We start from the raw sequence: 14,284 nt of genomic DNA on the forward strand, positions 1-14,284 counted from the left end.
GAGACAAGCCTTCCCCCACTTGCCAGTGATTCCTTGTATTTAGATTAGGCTAAACCTAGACAAAGAGGGTTTCTTGATGGTTTTATTAGACATATCTGTCCCAGGAGCCACTTCTATTGTTGTAAAATTGCAAACAGAGGCTTTGACCAAGCATACAACAGCCATCTTTAACCAGTAACCCACATATTCAAAAGGTGGCCCTCCATAACCAAATAGCTCTTGATATCCTGACTGTAATGCAAGGAGGTCCAGAATTAGATGACTGGCTCCTAACAAGATCCAATGGCTATGCGGCTCTAACTTGTGTCCATAGTTTCCCCCAGGCTGGATAGGCTCCTATACTCTGGGTTTTGCCTGGATGCATGGACACATTATTAAAACCATTGCCAGCCTAGCCAACCTTCCAAATTTAAAACAATAGTGGACATGTCCTATGTTTCATTGGCATGACCACCTAGCATCCATCTTTATTCCCTCTTTAGGAATGGAGGATACAGTTAGGTGCATGGAAGTTCTTACTAAGCACACGGTGAAAGGCTTAAATGACACTTAAAATAGCATTTCTCTATTAAATACTGAAGTAACACAAATATGTAAAGCAGTTTTACAAACTAGAATGGCATTACATGTTTTAACTGTTGCACAAGGTGGAACTTGAGCTATCATAAAAACAGAATGCTGTGTATACATTCTAGATTATCATAAAAATATTTCTGGATTTCTAAATAACATGAATGCTCAAATTGGTGCTTTAAATAGTCTCTTTCCTTTAATAATAGGTTAAACTCCTGGATTAGAAGAGGATTTTTGTCAACTGTCAAAAGACTTTTATCTGGGCTTCTTTTTCTTTTTGTTGTCCTAATTATGTTTTGTTGTTTTCTCTCATGTCTCTACACCTGATGCAGAGACTCCTTCACTACCATAGCATCAAGCCTACAGATGACCCTTTCCATTCTGGAAGATCCATACATGCACTCTCTCTTGGATTCAACTACCTCTCAACCCCAAGTGATCAATGTTGATCCATAAGTAAGTAAGGACATCTCTATGCCCCTATTCAGCAGGAAGAAGTTAACAGAAGATAAGACCTTCCACCTTCAGCAACCTTAAATATTTAAGGGTCAAAATTGTTCAGGGGAGAATTATGTGGGGAACAAAGGGAAAAAATGAAATTCCCTTAATACTTGCAGCCCATTGACACATCCTTGAGACTGGCAGAGTAAATTTCCTCTAGGAACTAAACTGCCTCAAGCTGAAACTTTGATGAGGGCAAAAGGCAATCTTAGCCCAACTCCCCAGGATCCTGTGAGTCTACTTTAAACATAAAGAATTTCCTTTGGAAGTTTCCTTTATCTCTTCCCACCAAGATGTATGTTAGCAATCATACTCCAAGCCTATGGCCCACTGATATATATCTGAAGGGTCTCATTATAATAGGGAAAAATAGGATAAAATAAGCAGAGAGATAAGGTAGGAAGAGAGGGAAAGGTTAGGACCTGAGGTCCCTGGGTGGGGAAAACACATATTTAAAACAACACTGGGAGTATCTGACCAGGAGCAAACTCCCTCAGGCATAAGCTTTCTCTTAAGAATGTAACAGACACCACCTGCTCCCCCTCAGGTTCCCCTAAGGAATTTGACAATCAAAATACCTAACTAAAATAAATAAACCATAAAACTTATGTTATACAAGGGACAGTACAATCAAAGTCTGACTCCTCACACAATGGAATCAGGCCATTCAGAAATGGACAACCCAGTACCTAGAATTACCAAGCCAATAAGGGTAGAGCCTGAGAAGGAACATGGGGGAAGATTGGGGGTCAACCAAAATTCTATAAAACAAAGTCCCTTGCCTATAGTCCCCAGCATTCACTTTTGAATACCCCCTCTCTGCAATGAGAGCTTTCATACTATTCTTACTTTCTAATCTTATACTCTAAGAAACTTTTGACTGCTGCTCATTTCATTTTGTGTCCACCTCTTCATTCTTCAAAGTGGTGAGACACATAATCCCAGGTATTGAGGCAAAAAAAAAAATCCTGCAACATCATGGCTGAGTTTTTACTAAACAGTAATAAATTACCTTTTCCTAACAATATCTAGCCCCACCATGATCCTGGGAACCTTGTTTCCAAAATTCCTTGGAGGCTTGCACTGTCTCTATCCTCCTCCCAACTCAAGAGTACATAATAGTCACCCATCACAACCCCATTACTGTTCTTTCTGCCCACAGGTCTTATCCCTGTGCTTTAATAAAACCTCCTTTTTGCACTGATTAAGACATGTCAAGAATTGTTTCTTGGCCATAGGCTCAGGACTCCAACATATCCACACCATGAACCAACACTTCATCATTGATTTTGAATTAATTAAAATGGAGATTATCTTTTGTGAGCTTTTTCTAATCAGATGAGCCCTTTAAAGAGGATACTAGGCCTTCTCTGATACTACTGCATGTTTGGAGGTGGATTCTAAGGTTGTTATATCAAAGAGGCTAAAATATAACACCTAATTGGGTTGAATTCATGATATCATTACAACTACCAGGGAATCAAGATTTATTCTGTTGTCTTATGCAGCTTGTGAATGGTTAAACAGTTTGTACTTGTGAGAGCTTAATGGCCAAAGAAATTGTGTATGATTTACCCTAAAGTGTGGATATACCAGTAATAAAAATGTTTTAGCACACAGGGATCTATGATCGAGCTGATCAGAGTGTCCCTAGAACTAGTTGGAAAGCCTACTGGAGTATTGCTTGAACTATATGAGTTCAACCACAAAGTTCAACCACAAAGGATTCCTAGCTTCCAGACTTAAGTCAATTCACAGACTCAGAGTGGAACTAAATATATCATGAAAAGAACACTTGAACATGCCACAAATATTGATTTTGGTGTCACAAATAAATATTAGTAAGTAAATTGGCAAATATTGAATCCACACGTAATGAGGATCAACTTGTACATTAAAATAACAAAAGATGTGAACATTGGTTTCAACACTTCCATTGTGACTCCAATATATTATATATTCTTTACAGAATCAGTTTTAACTTGTTCAGCTATTATTTCTAAGGAGTGGCAAGATATGACTGTTGGTGATGTCATTGGTACTTTGAGTGGCTTCTTTACAATCATTGTGGGAGTATTCTTATTGCATGCCTCTAAAGATGTCAGCTTTACTCTAGCAAGTCTCCCTGTGTCTTTTCGACAAGATGAAAAAGCAATGAATGGCAATCTCTCTAACATGTATGAAGTTCTTAGTAATAATGAAGAAAGCTTAACCTGTGGAATTTAACAACACAGTGCTGAAAATATCTCCCAAAGAAATGGAAATCTCACAGCTTTTTAAGAAAAATGTAATTAAAAAGTTAATCTATAAAAAAAATTGTATATAGCAACAGGGCTCAGGATACCACCCTAAAATATGGCACCTTGGCATATTATTTTAAGCTGAAGGAATTTGAGAAAAAGTAGTTGCTAAAAGGACTCCCTAACCTTCTTTCCTGAAGCAAGTGTTAAGACACTCGTGTGAGAGGCGCCCTCCCTATACTTGGAGGAAAGGAGCATACTTATCTCCTAAGACAAATACCAAGATAAATCTGAATAAACAGACCTTGCCAAATTTCCTCCAGTTTACTATACTTAGGCCCATACCCTTTTGTCCTATTACATTTTTCTATGGTGTTCCACTGTTACCAAACCTTGTATAAAAAACATACAGGTTTAATGTTCCTGTAGGTCCTCTCATTTCGTAATGAAGGCTCCTGTATTACATAAAACTTAAATAAATTTGTACACTTTTCTCTTGTTAATCTGGCTTTTGTTACAGAATCGCAGTGGAGAATCTAGAATGGCAAAAAGAAAATCTTTTTTTTTTCCCTTTCCTATTGTAGAAAGCTGTGATTTCAGTACTGAAGGATTTCAGAGGTATAGATGAGCATGTAGTTTAGATTTAATTGGTCAGAGAAGGCTCCCTGGAGGAAGTAAATGATGACTAGAGACATAAAAAGTAAGTAGTAGAAACTCAAGGGAAATAGAACAGGGAATACAAAAATAGGATTTCTGTTCCAGGTAGGAAATAGGATATGAACAGATGACAATCTATTTGAGGCACCACAGGTAGAGAATATTTCATCTACCTGAATCAAGTGGAATATACATGTAGAGGCTAAATTTTAAAGGAATGACACTTTGATTACTTGATCGTATGCTGTTCTTTTCTTATACATTGATTACCTACATCTGATATCTTCTCAATAGGAATGCTGTTGGTGTGCCTATAAATTTAAAATTTTGGTTTCTTGTTATCTAAAGGCTTGCTAATGCAAACCCTTGGTTTTAGAGAGAGAGTCTATGCAGGCAAAAGGATAGAGCATTTAGCAGAGAGAAAAAAAAAATCCTGAAGTCCAAGGGAGAGCTCACAAGGAATTATCCCACCATTTTTTTCATCTACTTAGGCTTTCCTGTGTGAGACTCCAAACCAGTCCGTGAATATTCCATGCACAAATTATTTGCATGCCATTATTGCTCATGTTTCAGGAATAGAAACTTAATTTCATTTCTAGGATTCAGGATTGCAGCGCCATCTGGCATCAAGAAAATGAGAAGTCAAAGTCAGTCTCATTCAAAAGCTCACAGTAAGTTACCAGCAGCTTCTGGGGATAATGCTGAGTTGTTATGGAAGGGACAAAGTCTCACAAGGCTGAACAGAGAAAGAGTAATAAGGAGGAAAACAGGGACCCAAGAACCAAAAATAACTTCATTCATTTGAGTAGGAACGTTTTTAAAATCTTTATTTCAAAATTGAAACATAATGCTATGTTTTGCTTCCAGGGAAACAACACAACTCAGAATTATTTACAGAAAAAACACAGGGAAACCTGGTTCCATATCTACTTTTTAATGCCACTTTCTACAGTTAACTGTTGTTCAGGTTGGTCTAACCCTATTAGACTGATGGATTTCATTTACAAACATGGATTACAGGAGTGTGCTTCCATGGACTCACATACATAGCTGTATTTTATTATAAAACCTGTTCAGTTGTGTTTGTTCTGTGTCAAATTCATCCTTCCATAAATGTGGGTGTGTGTCATTTTCCTAACCATTTGCAATGTTCTTAAGATGGTTCATTAGATGAATGTAATTTCACAGACTAAATCCTTGGTAGGTTGTTTTTAAAAAGTATTCCAATATGACTGAGAAAAAATTATCACTTTATTGTCACCTTGTTGGAGTTTCTCTAGGTGCATCATATTATTTCTTCTTTTGCCAATTTTTCATTTTAAGGAGTCCAGTTACTAATTTTGAATTTTTCTATTCTTCAAACAAGAAGAAAAAAAGTGGATTCCTTATCCACTTTTTTCTATAGTGAGAGGCTAAGAGAAAAATTACCAGGTGTACTCACAACTGCAAAGAAATGATCTTTCCCCTCCCCCCCCCCCCCCCCACCATTTCTGAAACCAGCCAGGGCGCGCCCGGTCGTAGTCTGACATAAAGGCGGGAACCAATCAAGTTCTGCTGAATGGTTTGAAATAAAGGTGGGAACCAATCAAGTTCTGCTGAGCGTTCAAATTTAAATTTCAACCTATAACAGCTCTGTAACCTCAAAAAAAATCCCTAACTTGTTTGTGCCTATCTATAAAAGAAGCTGTAAGATCCTTGCTCGGGGCCTCTTAGCGTCACCGGCAACGAGTGCGCGGAGGACCAGGTTCGAACCTGCAGTAAACGACCCTTGCCGCTTGGCTTTGACTCTGGACCCTGGTGGTTTGTTTTTGGGGGGTCTCTCAAATCGGGGCATATCATTTGGGGGCTCGTCCGGGATACCCCCAAACCCACCAGACCCCAAGTCAACGGGTCGTCCCTGAGACCGATCGGTAAGTGAGCCGGCTCTGTCCGTTTCTGTTTGTCTGTTCGTTTCTGGCTCTCTCGCGCGGGATCTGTATCAATGACTGACACGGCCCTGGCGGATGCGCTATAGGGCAGATGGTCGGGTCCAGTAGGAGACGTCCACTGGCACCCATCTGGGGCACCTTTTTGGGCCCATTGGAATTTTTCTGTTCGGGTGGCAGACACCCAAAACGCGCTAGCGATCTAAGTGTTGTGTTCTCTATTCTATAACCTTTAAGTGTTAAACTCCTTCTCTTTCACAGGTGACCTGGCCTGGCCCAGCCAGAAATCCTCATAACTTTACTGTTTCTCCTTTTAATCCTTTCCTCCACCTCCAGGATACAGATGGGCCAATCTCAAAGCACTCCTCTTTCTCTCCTCGTTGCTAACTTCAGGGATGTTAGAACCAGAGGACAGAATTTGAGTTTAGACATCTGGCGGAGAAAATTAATAACCCTCTGCCACTCCGAATGGCCAACCTTCGGCGTTGGATGGCCAACCGAAGGAACTTTCTGCCTCCTTATAATTGCCAAAGTGAAATCAAAGATTTTTCTACCGGGTTGCAAGGGACACCCGGATCAGATTCCCTACATTCTTGTATGGCAGAGTTTAGTGGAAAATCCACCCCCTTGGTTGGCCCCCTTCCTATCCTCGGGAACGTGTAAGGTCCTTGCCATGTGGCCTGCAGGTCCCCCAAAATCAAGGACGCCAGCAGCGCCCTTGTATCCCATATTGCCCGATAGTCAGGACCTACTATCCCTAGACCCTCCACCCTATCATCCCCCTCCCCTCGCACCCCAGGCCCTGCCCGCAGCAGCCGCCCCACCAGTCGCCCCGCTAGTTGCCCCCCTAGGGGAAACGGGAGGATGGGAAGGGGCAGCTGCGCCAGAACCGGGGGGACGGGAGGCAGCAGCCGCACCGAGCCCCATTGAAAATGGAACAAACCGCGAGGGGCCAGCCGGTCGAACCCACGGGCGCACCCAGCATGAGCCAAACCCCCGCCTCCCTGACTCCACTGTGGCCCTACCCCTGCGGGAAATAGGACCCCCCGATGAAACAGGCAACCCCCGACTCCAGTATTGGCCCTTTTCCACCAGTGACCTTTACAACTGGAAAACGCAGAACGCTCGATTCTCTGATAACCCTAAAGACCTAATAGCTCTTTTAGACAGTGTCATGTTCACCCACCAGCCCACCTGGGACTACTGTCAGCAGCTCCTCCGCATCCTGTTCACTACAGAGGAGCGAGAGAGGATCCAATTAGAAGCAAGAAAGCTGGTTCCCGGAGACGACGGTCAGCCGACATCTAACACTGATCTCATTAATGCGGCTTTCCCCCTAACCAGACCTCCACAGGACGAATGGGACTATAACACGGCAGAAGGTAGGGGAAGGCTACTCATTTATCGCCAGACTCTAATGGCGGGTCTCCGGGCTGCAGCTCGCAAGCCCACCAATTTGGCTAAGGTATATTCGGTCTTACAGGGAAAGGCAGAGAGTCCAGCTGCTTACTTAGAGAGATTAATGGAAGACTTTAGGCAGTTTACCCCCATGGATCCAGAAGTCCCTGAGAACCAGGCTGCAGTCGTTATGTCCTTTGTAAATCAAGCAGCTCCTGACATTAAAAGGAAACTCCAAAGGCTAGAGGATTTAGAAGGTAAACAGATCCAGGATCTACTCCGTATAGCACAACGGGTCTACAACAACAGGGACGCCCCAGAAGAGAGACAGATTAAAGCCACAGAGAAAATGACTAAAGTCCTGGCCGCTATAGTCCAGAAAGAACAGCCACCCCCAGAAGGCATTCAAACAATGCGCCCTCCCAGGCGGCACTTAGATAAAGATCAATGTGCCTATTGTAAAGAGAAAGGCCATTGGATACGAGAATGCCCCGAGAAGAAACAACACCGCCCCAGCCAAGGGCAATGGCAGCCTAAAATAGCCCCCATACTGTTTGCCCAAGATACAGAATAGGGAGGACGGGGTTCGGATCCCCTCCCTGAACCTAGGGTAACGTTGCAAGTGGAGGGGACCCCGGTCCAGTTCCTAGTTGATACCGGGGCACAGCACTCAGTTCTGGTCAAGCCCCATGGAAAAGTATCTGAAAAATCATCCTGGGTACAAGGGGTCACCAGAATAAAGAAGTACCCCTGGACAACTCAGAGGACTGTGGACTTAGGAACTGGGAAGGTAACCCACTCCTTCCTGGTCATACCCGACAGCCCCTGGCCCCTGTTGGGGAGGGATTTGCTTACCTAAATGGGGGCCCAAATTCATTTCCAACCGGGGGGGCCCACAGTGACTGACGTCCACAACCAACCCATATCTGTACTTACTGTGAAACTAGAAGATGAATATAGGCTCCATCAGGAACCCACTCCTCGGGATCAGGGCATCGAGCCTTGGCTTCAACGCTTCCCAGATGCGTGGGCAGAAACAGGTGGTATGGGGTTAGCAAAACATCGCCCAGCCCTATTTATAGAGGTTAAGCCCAGGACGGACCCCATCTGCGTGTGCCAATACCCTATGCCCACGGAAGCCAAAAATGGCATCACACCGCACATCCGCCGCCCCCTTGACTTCAGGGTCCTACACACCTGTCACTCAGCATGGAATACCCCAGCTGCTGCCCGTGCGCAAACCCAATAGCGGGGAATACAGACCAGTGCAGGACCTGAGAGAAGTCAATAAGCGGGTGATGGACACACATCCAACCGTTCCTAACCCCTATACTCTCCTGAGAGCCCTCAGCCCAGAAAAACAATGGTATACTGTTCTGGATCTAAAAGATGCTTTTTTCAGCCTACGACTAGTGCCTAAAAGTCAAGAGCTATTTGCATTCCAGTGGACAGATCCAGACAGGGGCATAAATGGCCAGCTCACTTGGACCAGACTGCCACAAGGATTCAAGAACTCTCCGACCCTGTTCGACGAGGCTCTACACGAAGATTTAAGTGAGTACAGACAACAACACCCTAATATAACTCTCCTACAGTATGTTGATGATCTCTTAATAGCTGCCGAGACACCCGAAACCTGCATCCAGGGAACCGAAGGTCTCCTGCGAACTCTGGGAACCTTAGGCTACCGCGCCTCAGCAAAGAAGGTTCAAATCTGCAAGTCAGAGGTAACTTACCTGGGTTACTTACTGAGAGGGGGGCAACACTGGTTAACGGATGCCGGGAAGGAGACTGTCCTTCGTATTCCCAGACCGCAGACACCATGACAGGTGAGGGAATTCCTAGGGTCGGCTGGGTTCTGCCCAGGGTTTGCTGAATTAACAAAACCTTTATACCAGGCAACAAAAGATCAACAGCCCTTTAGTTGGACGGAAGAAGCTGAACAGGCCTTCCAACAAATCAAAACTGCTCTGCTATCAGCACCTGCCCTGGGACTCCCCGATGTCTCCAAACCCTTCCACCTATATGTAGATGAAAACCAGGGCATAGCCAAGGCGGTGCTAACCCAGCATTTGGGCCCTTGGCGCAGGCCAGTAGCCTATCTGTCTAGAAAGCTAGATCCAGTGGCCGCCGGATGGACACCCTGTCTCCGGATGATTGCAGCCACTGCCCTAATGGTAAAGGACACTGATAAGCTGACCATGGGCCAAGAGCTACAAGTCACCACCCCGCATGTCATCGAGGGCATCCTCAAGCAGCCGCCTGACCAATGGCTGAGCAATGCCCGACTCACTCATTACCAGGGACTGCTGTTGAACCCCCTCAGGGTCATCTTCACCCCCCAACGGCCCTGAACCCAGCATCACTGCTGCCAGACCCAGACATGGGAACCCCACTTCATGACTGCGCCGACATACTGGCTCAAGTTTATGGGGTCCGGGAAGACTTGCAGGATCAGCCATTATCGGACGCAGACGCCATCTGGTTTACCGATGGAAGCAGCTTCGTTCACCAAGGACAAAGGTATGCGGGGGCGGCCGTGACTTCAGAGACTGAGGTGGTGTGGGCAGAAGCTTTACGCCCCGGAACCTCGGCCCAGAAGGCTGAGCTAATAGCCTTAACCCAGGCCCTAAAGTTAGGAAGAGATCGCAAGCTAACCGTGTACACTGATAGCCGATATGCCTTCGCCACCGCTCATGTACATGTGGCGATATACAGAGAACGGGGGCTCCTCACAGCTGAAGGGAAAGACATCAGAAATAAAGAAGAGATTCTAGCCCTGCTAGCAGCCTTATGGGAACCCAAAAAGCTAGCAATTGTGCATTGCCCAGGACACCAGAAGACAACCGACCCAGTTTCCCGGGGCAACAATTTGGCTGATCAGACTGCAAAAAACATAGCTCGGCCCCCAGCGCAATTGCTGACCCTACAGCTGCCGGACCCTGGACCCCGGGAATTGCCCCCCAGCCCTGAGTATTCAGAAAGCGACATTCAATGGATGAATAAACTTCCTATGACCAGAATCAAAAATGGCTGGTGGAGAGACTCTAAAAGCAGCAGTATACTCCCAGATAAACTAGGATGGCAAGTTCTAGAGCAGATCCATCGCAGCACCCACTTAGGTTCCCGGCGAATGTTGGACTTACTGAGACAGACTGGACTAAAAATCAGAAATGTCTCTGATAAGGTCGATCAAGTAGTCACTAAATGTACAGTGTGCCAACTCAACAATGCGAGTAGCAATCCTCAGACAACAGGGGTAAGACAAAGAGGGAGCAGACCGGGTACCTATTGGGAAGTAGATTTCACTGAGGTAAAACCAGGAAAATATGGATATAAGTATTTGCTAGTTTTTGTAGATACCTTTTCAGGTATCTGAAAATGGACTGAATGGATATGAAAATATCTGAAATGGACTGAAACCTTTCCAACCAAGAATGAAATGGCGCAGATCGTAGCCAAAAAGATCCTAGAAGAAATCTTGCCCAGGTATGGTTTTCCAGTAATGATAGGGTCAGACAATGGACCTGCATTCGTCTCTAAGGTAAGTCAGGGACTGGCTTCCATACTTGGGGCTGATTGGAAATTACATTGTGCATACCGACCCCAAAGCTCAGGACAGGTAGAGAGAATGAACAGAACCTTAAAGGAGACCCTAACCAAATTGACCATGGAGACTGGCGCTAATTGGGTGGTCCTTCTTCCCTATGCTCTGTTCAGTGTGCGTAATTCCCCATACAAACTGGGACTCACACCCTATGAAATAATACATGGTAGACCACCCCCCATCATCCCTAACCTAAAAGATAACCTTATCAAAGCTGAAAACGATAATAGTCTTGAATTATTGTTCTCCCTACAAGCCTTGCAGAGGGTCCATGAAGATGTATGGCCCAAATTAAAAGAACTCTATGAGACTGGACCCCCACCTATTCCACATCAATTCCGGCCAGGGGATTGGGTCCTCGTCAAACGTCATTGGCAGGGAACTCTGGAGCCCAGGTGGAAAGACCCTTCCAGGTCATCCTGACAATGCCTACTGCCATCAAAGTAGACAGAATCACCACCTGGATCCATTTCGCCCACGCCAAACCAGTGGACCCTTCTCAGACCTCATCGACCTTCAAAGACAACCTGGACTGTTGATCGGACTAAGGACAATCCTTTAAAATTGACCCCTACACTGCCAACGGACAGAGCCGTAACTATGGCACTTGCCTTTCTCTTGATTGTTCTGCAAATTCTGTCTGTAAATTCAAACCCCCAGGACCCCTATAATTTGACATGGGAAATTACTAATTTAGAGACTCATGAAGTCTACAACAAAACCCTAGGAACTGCCCCATTAAATACCTGGTGGCCAGATTTATATTTTAATTTAGAAAAAATTAGTCCATTAAAAGAAATGGAAGGAGGTAAATGGAGGCAACTGCAAAGGACGGTATCAATAAGTAGAAATGGATTTTATGCATGTCCGAGATTTAGGACGGGGGCGATGAGGCACACATGTGGGGGGTTTGAAAACCTCTATTGCGCAGCCTGGAGTTGTGTCACCTCCAATGATGGGGAATGGAAGTGGGAAGTAAAACCCCAATTTATTGAAATGTCCTATGTCCAACCATGTACCCGCACCAGGTATGATGAAAACTGTAACCTTATTCGTGTGAGATTTACAGAGGAGGGAAAAAAAGGACAGGCGGTGGGTCTTAGGACTCACTTGGGGACTCTACTTATATCAATATCCCCTCTTTGGGACTGCCATTCAAATAAAATTAAAAGTCTCCCCTCGTGTACAACCTGTAGGGCCAAATCACGTATTAAAAAAAATAAGGAAAAAAAGAGACGAGTCTATCCCAGAAGGTATAGACTCCCTATGGAAATTGCTAACAGCAGTGTATGAGGCCTTAAACCGATCGGACCCTGAGGCAACAAGGGCCTGCTGGCTATGTTATGATATAAAACCCCCCTTCTACGAAGCCGTAGGACTAGCTGCCCCTTTTTCACAGTCAGACGAAGATTCGCCAGCAGCTTGCAAGTGGAATCGAAAGGGCCCCAGCCTCACACTGCAAGTGGTCACTGGCAATGGGACTTGTATAGGAAAGGTCCCCTCTAGCCATATCCAGCTTTGTGCCCAGACTAGTCGCCCTATAGGTGAATCTAAATGGATGATTCCAGCTCCTGACAGCTGGTGGATTTGTTCTAAGACAGGGATCACCCCATGTGTTAGCAGGGATGTTTTTAATTTGTCACCCGAATATTGTATCATGATATTAATATTTCCAAGGTTTATTTACCACCTAGAAAATGTTATATATGATCTGTGGAAAGAAGGGACGGAAGCAAGAGAGTCAATAAGAACAAAATGGGAACCCTTTACGGCCATAACCTTGGCCACCTTATTTGGCCTCGGTACCATAGGGGCAGGAACAGGGATCTCATCACTAGCCATCCAGCACCGAGGGTTCAATAGCCTAAGGGCAGCCATTGATGAGGATATAGCCAGACTTGAGGACTCAATCTCGCACCTCGAAAAATCTCTGACCTCCCTTTCTGAAGTGGTCCTACAGAACCGAAGGGGGCTAGATCTAGTCTTCCTCCAACAGGGAGGTTTGTGTGCAGCCTTAAGAGAAGCATGTTGTTTTTATGCTGACCACACCAGAGTAGTCCCAGAGTCCATGGCTAAAGTTAGAGAAGGCCTGGCCAAACGGAGGCGTGAACGAGAACAACAACAAGGCTGGTTTGAGTCTTGGTTCAATCAGTCCCTATGGCTAGCTACCCTGCTTTCTGCTCTAGCTGGGCCCCTTATACTCCTCCTTCTCCTCCTCACCTTCGGGCCTTATATTATTAAACTAGTTGCCTTTATCAAAGATTGAGTTAACACGATCCAACTGATGGTCCTTAGGACCCAATACCAACCCATCATTACCGAAACATTTGAGTCAGACAGATAAGATCCAAGATTGGCTCTTAAGGCACCAAAGAGAGGGGGGAATGAGAGACTAAGAGAAAAATTACCAGGTGTACTCACAACTGCAAAGAAATGATCTTTCCCCTCCCCCCCCCCCCCCCCCCCCCCCCCCCGCCATTTCTGAAACCAGCCAGGGCGCGCCCGGTCGTAGTCTGACATAAAGGCGGGAACCAATCAAGTTCTGCTGAGCGTTCAAATTTAAATGTCAACCTATAACAGCTCTGTAACCTCAAAAAAATCCCTAACTTGTTTGTGCCTGTCTATAAAAGAAGCTGTAAGATCCTCGCTCCAGGCCTCTTAGTGTCACCGGCAACGAGTGCGCAGAGGACCGGGTTCGAACCTGCAATAAACGACCCTTGCCGCTTGGCTTTGACTCTGGACTCTGGTGGTTTGTTTTCGGGGCGTCTCTCGAATCGGGGCATATCAATAGCTCTTTGAAATCATCGTTATATAGTCAAAATGATCTTGATATCCTATCATGTTTGAAAATGTACTGTTAGGTTAGAATATATTGTCTGTGTATTGGAATTATAACATTAGATTTAAGTTAGCTATTTTATTCTCTAAGAAATAAGTCAGATTTTTTTTATCCTCCATGCAACCAAATAGACTCCTATACTGAAAATTAGTTGGGATTTAAATTAAAACCTGTTAATATCAAGTCAATTTACCAAGCATTTGAAATTTTAAAACAGGACAAAACTGTCTTGAAGTCTGTGGTTTCCTGATAGAATGTTGCTACATATTGCGTTTTGATTTCTAATGCTTTTTCTGGGGCACCCCTGGGTGGTTCGGTCGGTTAAGTATCGGACTTCAGCTCAGGTCATCTCACAGCTCCTGAGTTTGATCCCTATGTTCAGCTCTGTGCTGACACCTCAGAGCCTGGAGCTGTCCTAAGATTCTGTCCTCTCTTTCTGCCTCTCACCTGGTCACGTGCTTCTCTTTCCTTCAAAATAAATAAACATTAAAATAAATTTTATAATGCTTCTCTGGAAGATTAAATTTTATGGTATGCCAATTTT

At 44.6% G+C, this 14,284-nt stretch overlaps 1 protein-coding gene across 1 annotated transcript; it reads left to right on the forward strand.

Annotated features, from left to right (window-relative positions):
- The first annotated feature begins 6,899 nt into the window (after nt 1-6,899).
- Nucleotides 6,900-9,150, forward strand: LOC145715526 (uncharacterized). The gene is made up of 2 exons (XM_081795804.1): nt 6,900-7,278; nt 8,912-9,150. The coding sequence occupies exons 1-2, from the start codon at nt 7,071-7,073 to the stop codon at nt 9,118-9,120; spliced, it is 417 nt and encodes a 138-aa protein (XP_081651930.1). The 5' UTR covers nt 6,900-7,070; the 3' UTR covers nt 9,121-9,150.
- The last annotated feature ends 5,134 nt before the right edge of the window (nt 9,151-14,284 follow it).

The sequence above is a fragment of the Panthera onca genome, chromosome B3, assembly GCF_046562875.1.
Source record: "Panthera onca isolate mPanOnc1 chromosome B3, mPanOnc1 haplotype 2, whole genome shotgun sequence".
NCBI classification, from domain to species: Eukaryota; Metazoa; Chordata; class Mammalia; order Carnivora; family Felidae; genus Panthera; species Panthera onca.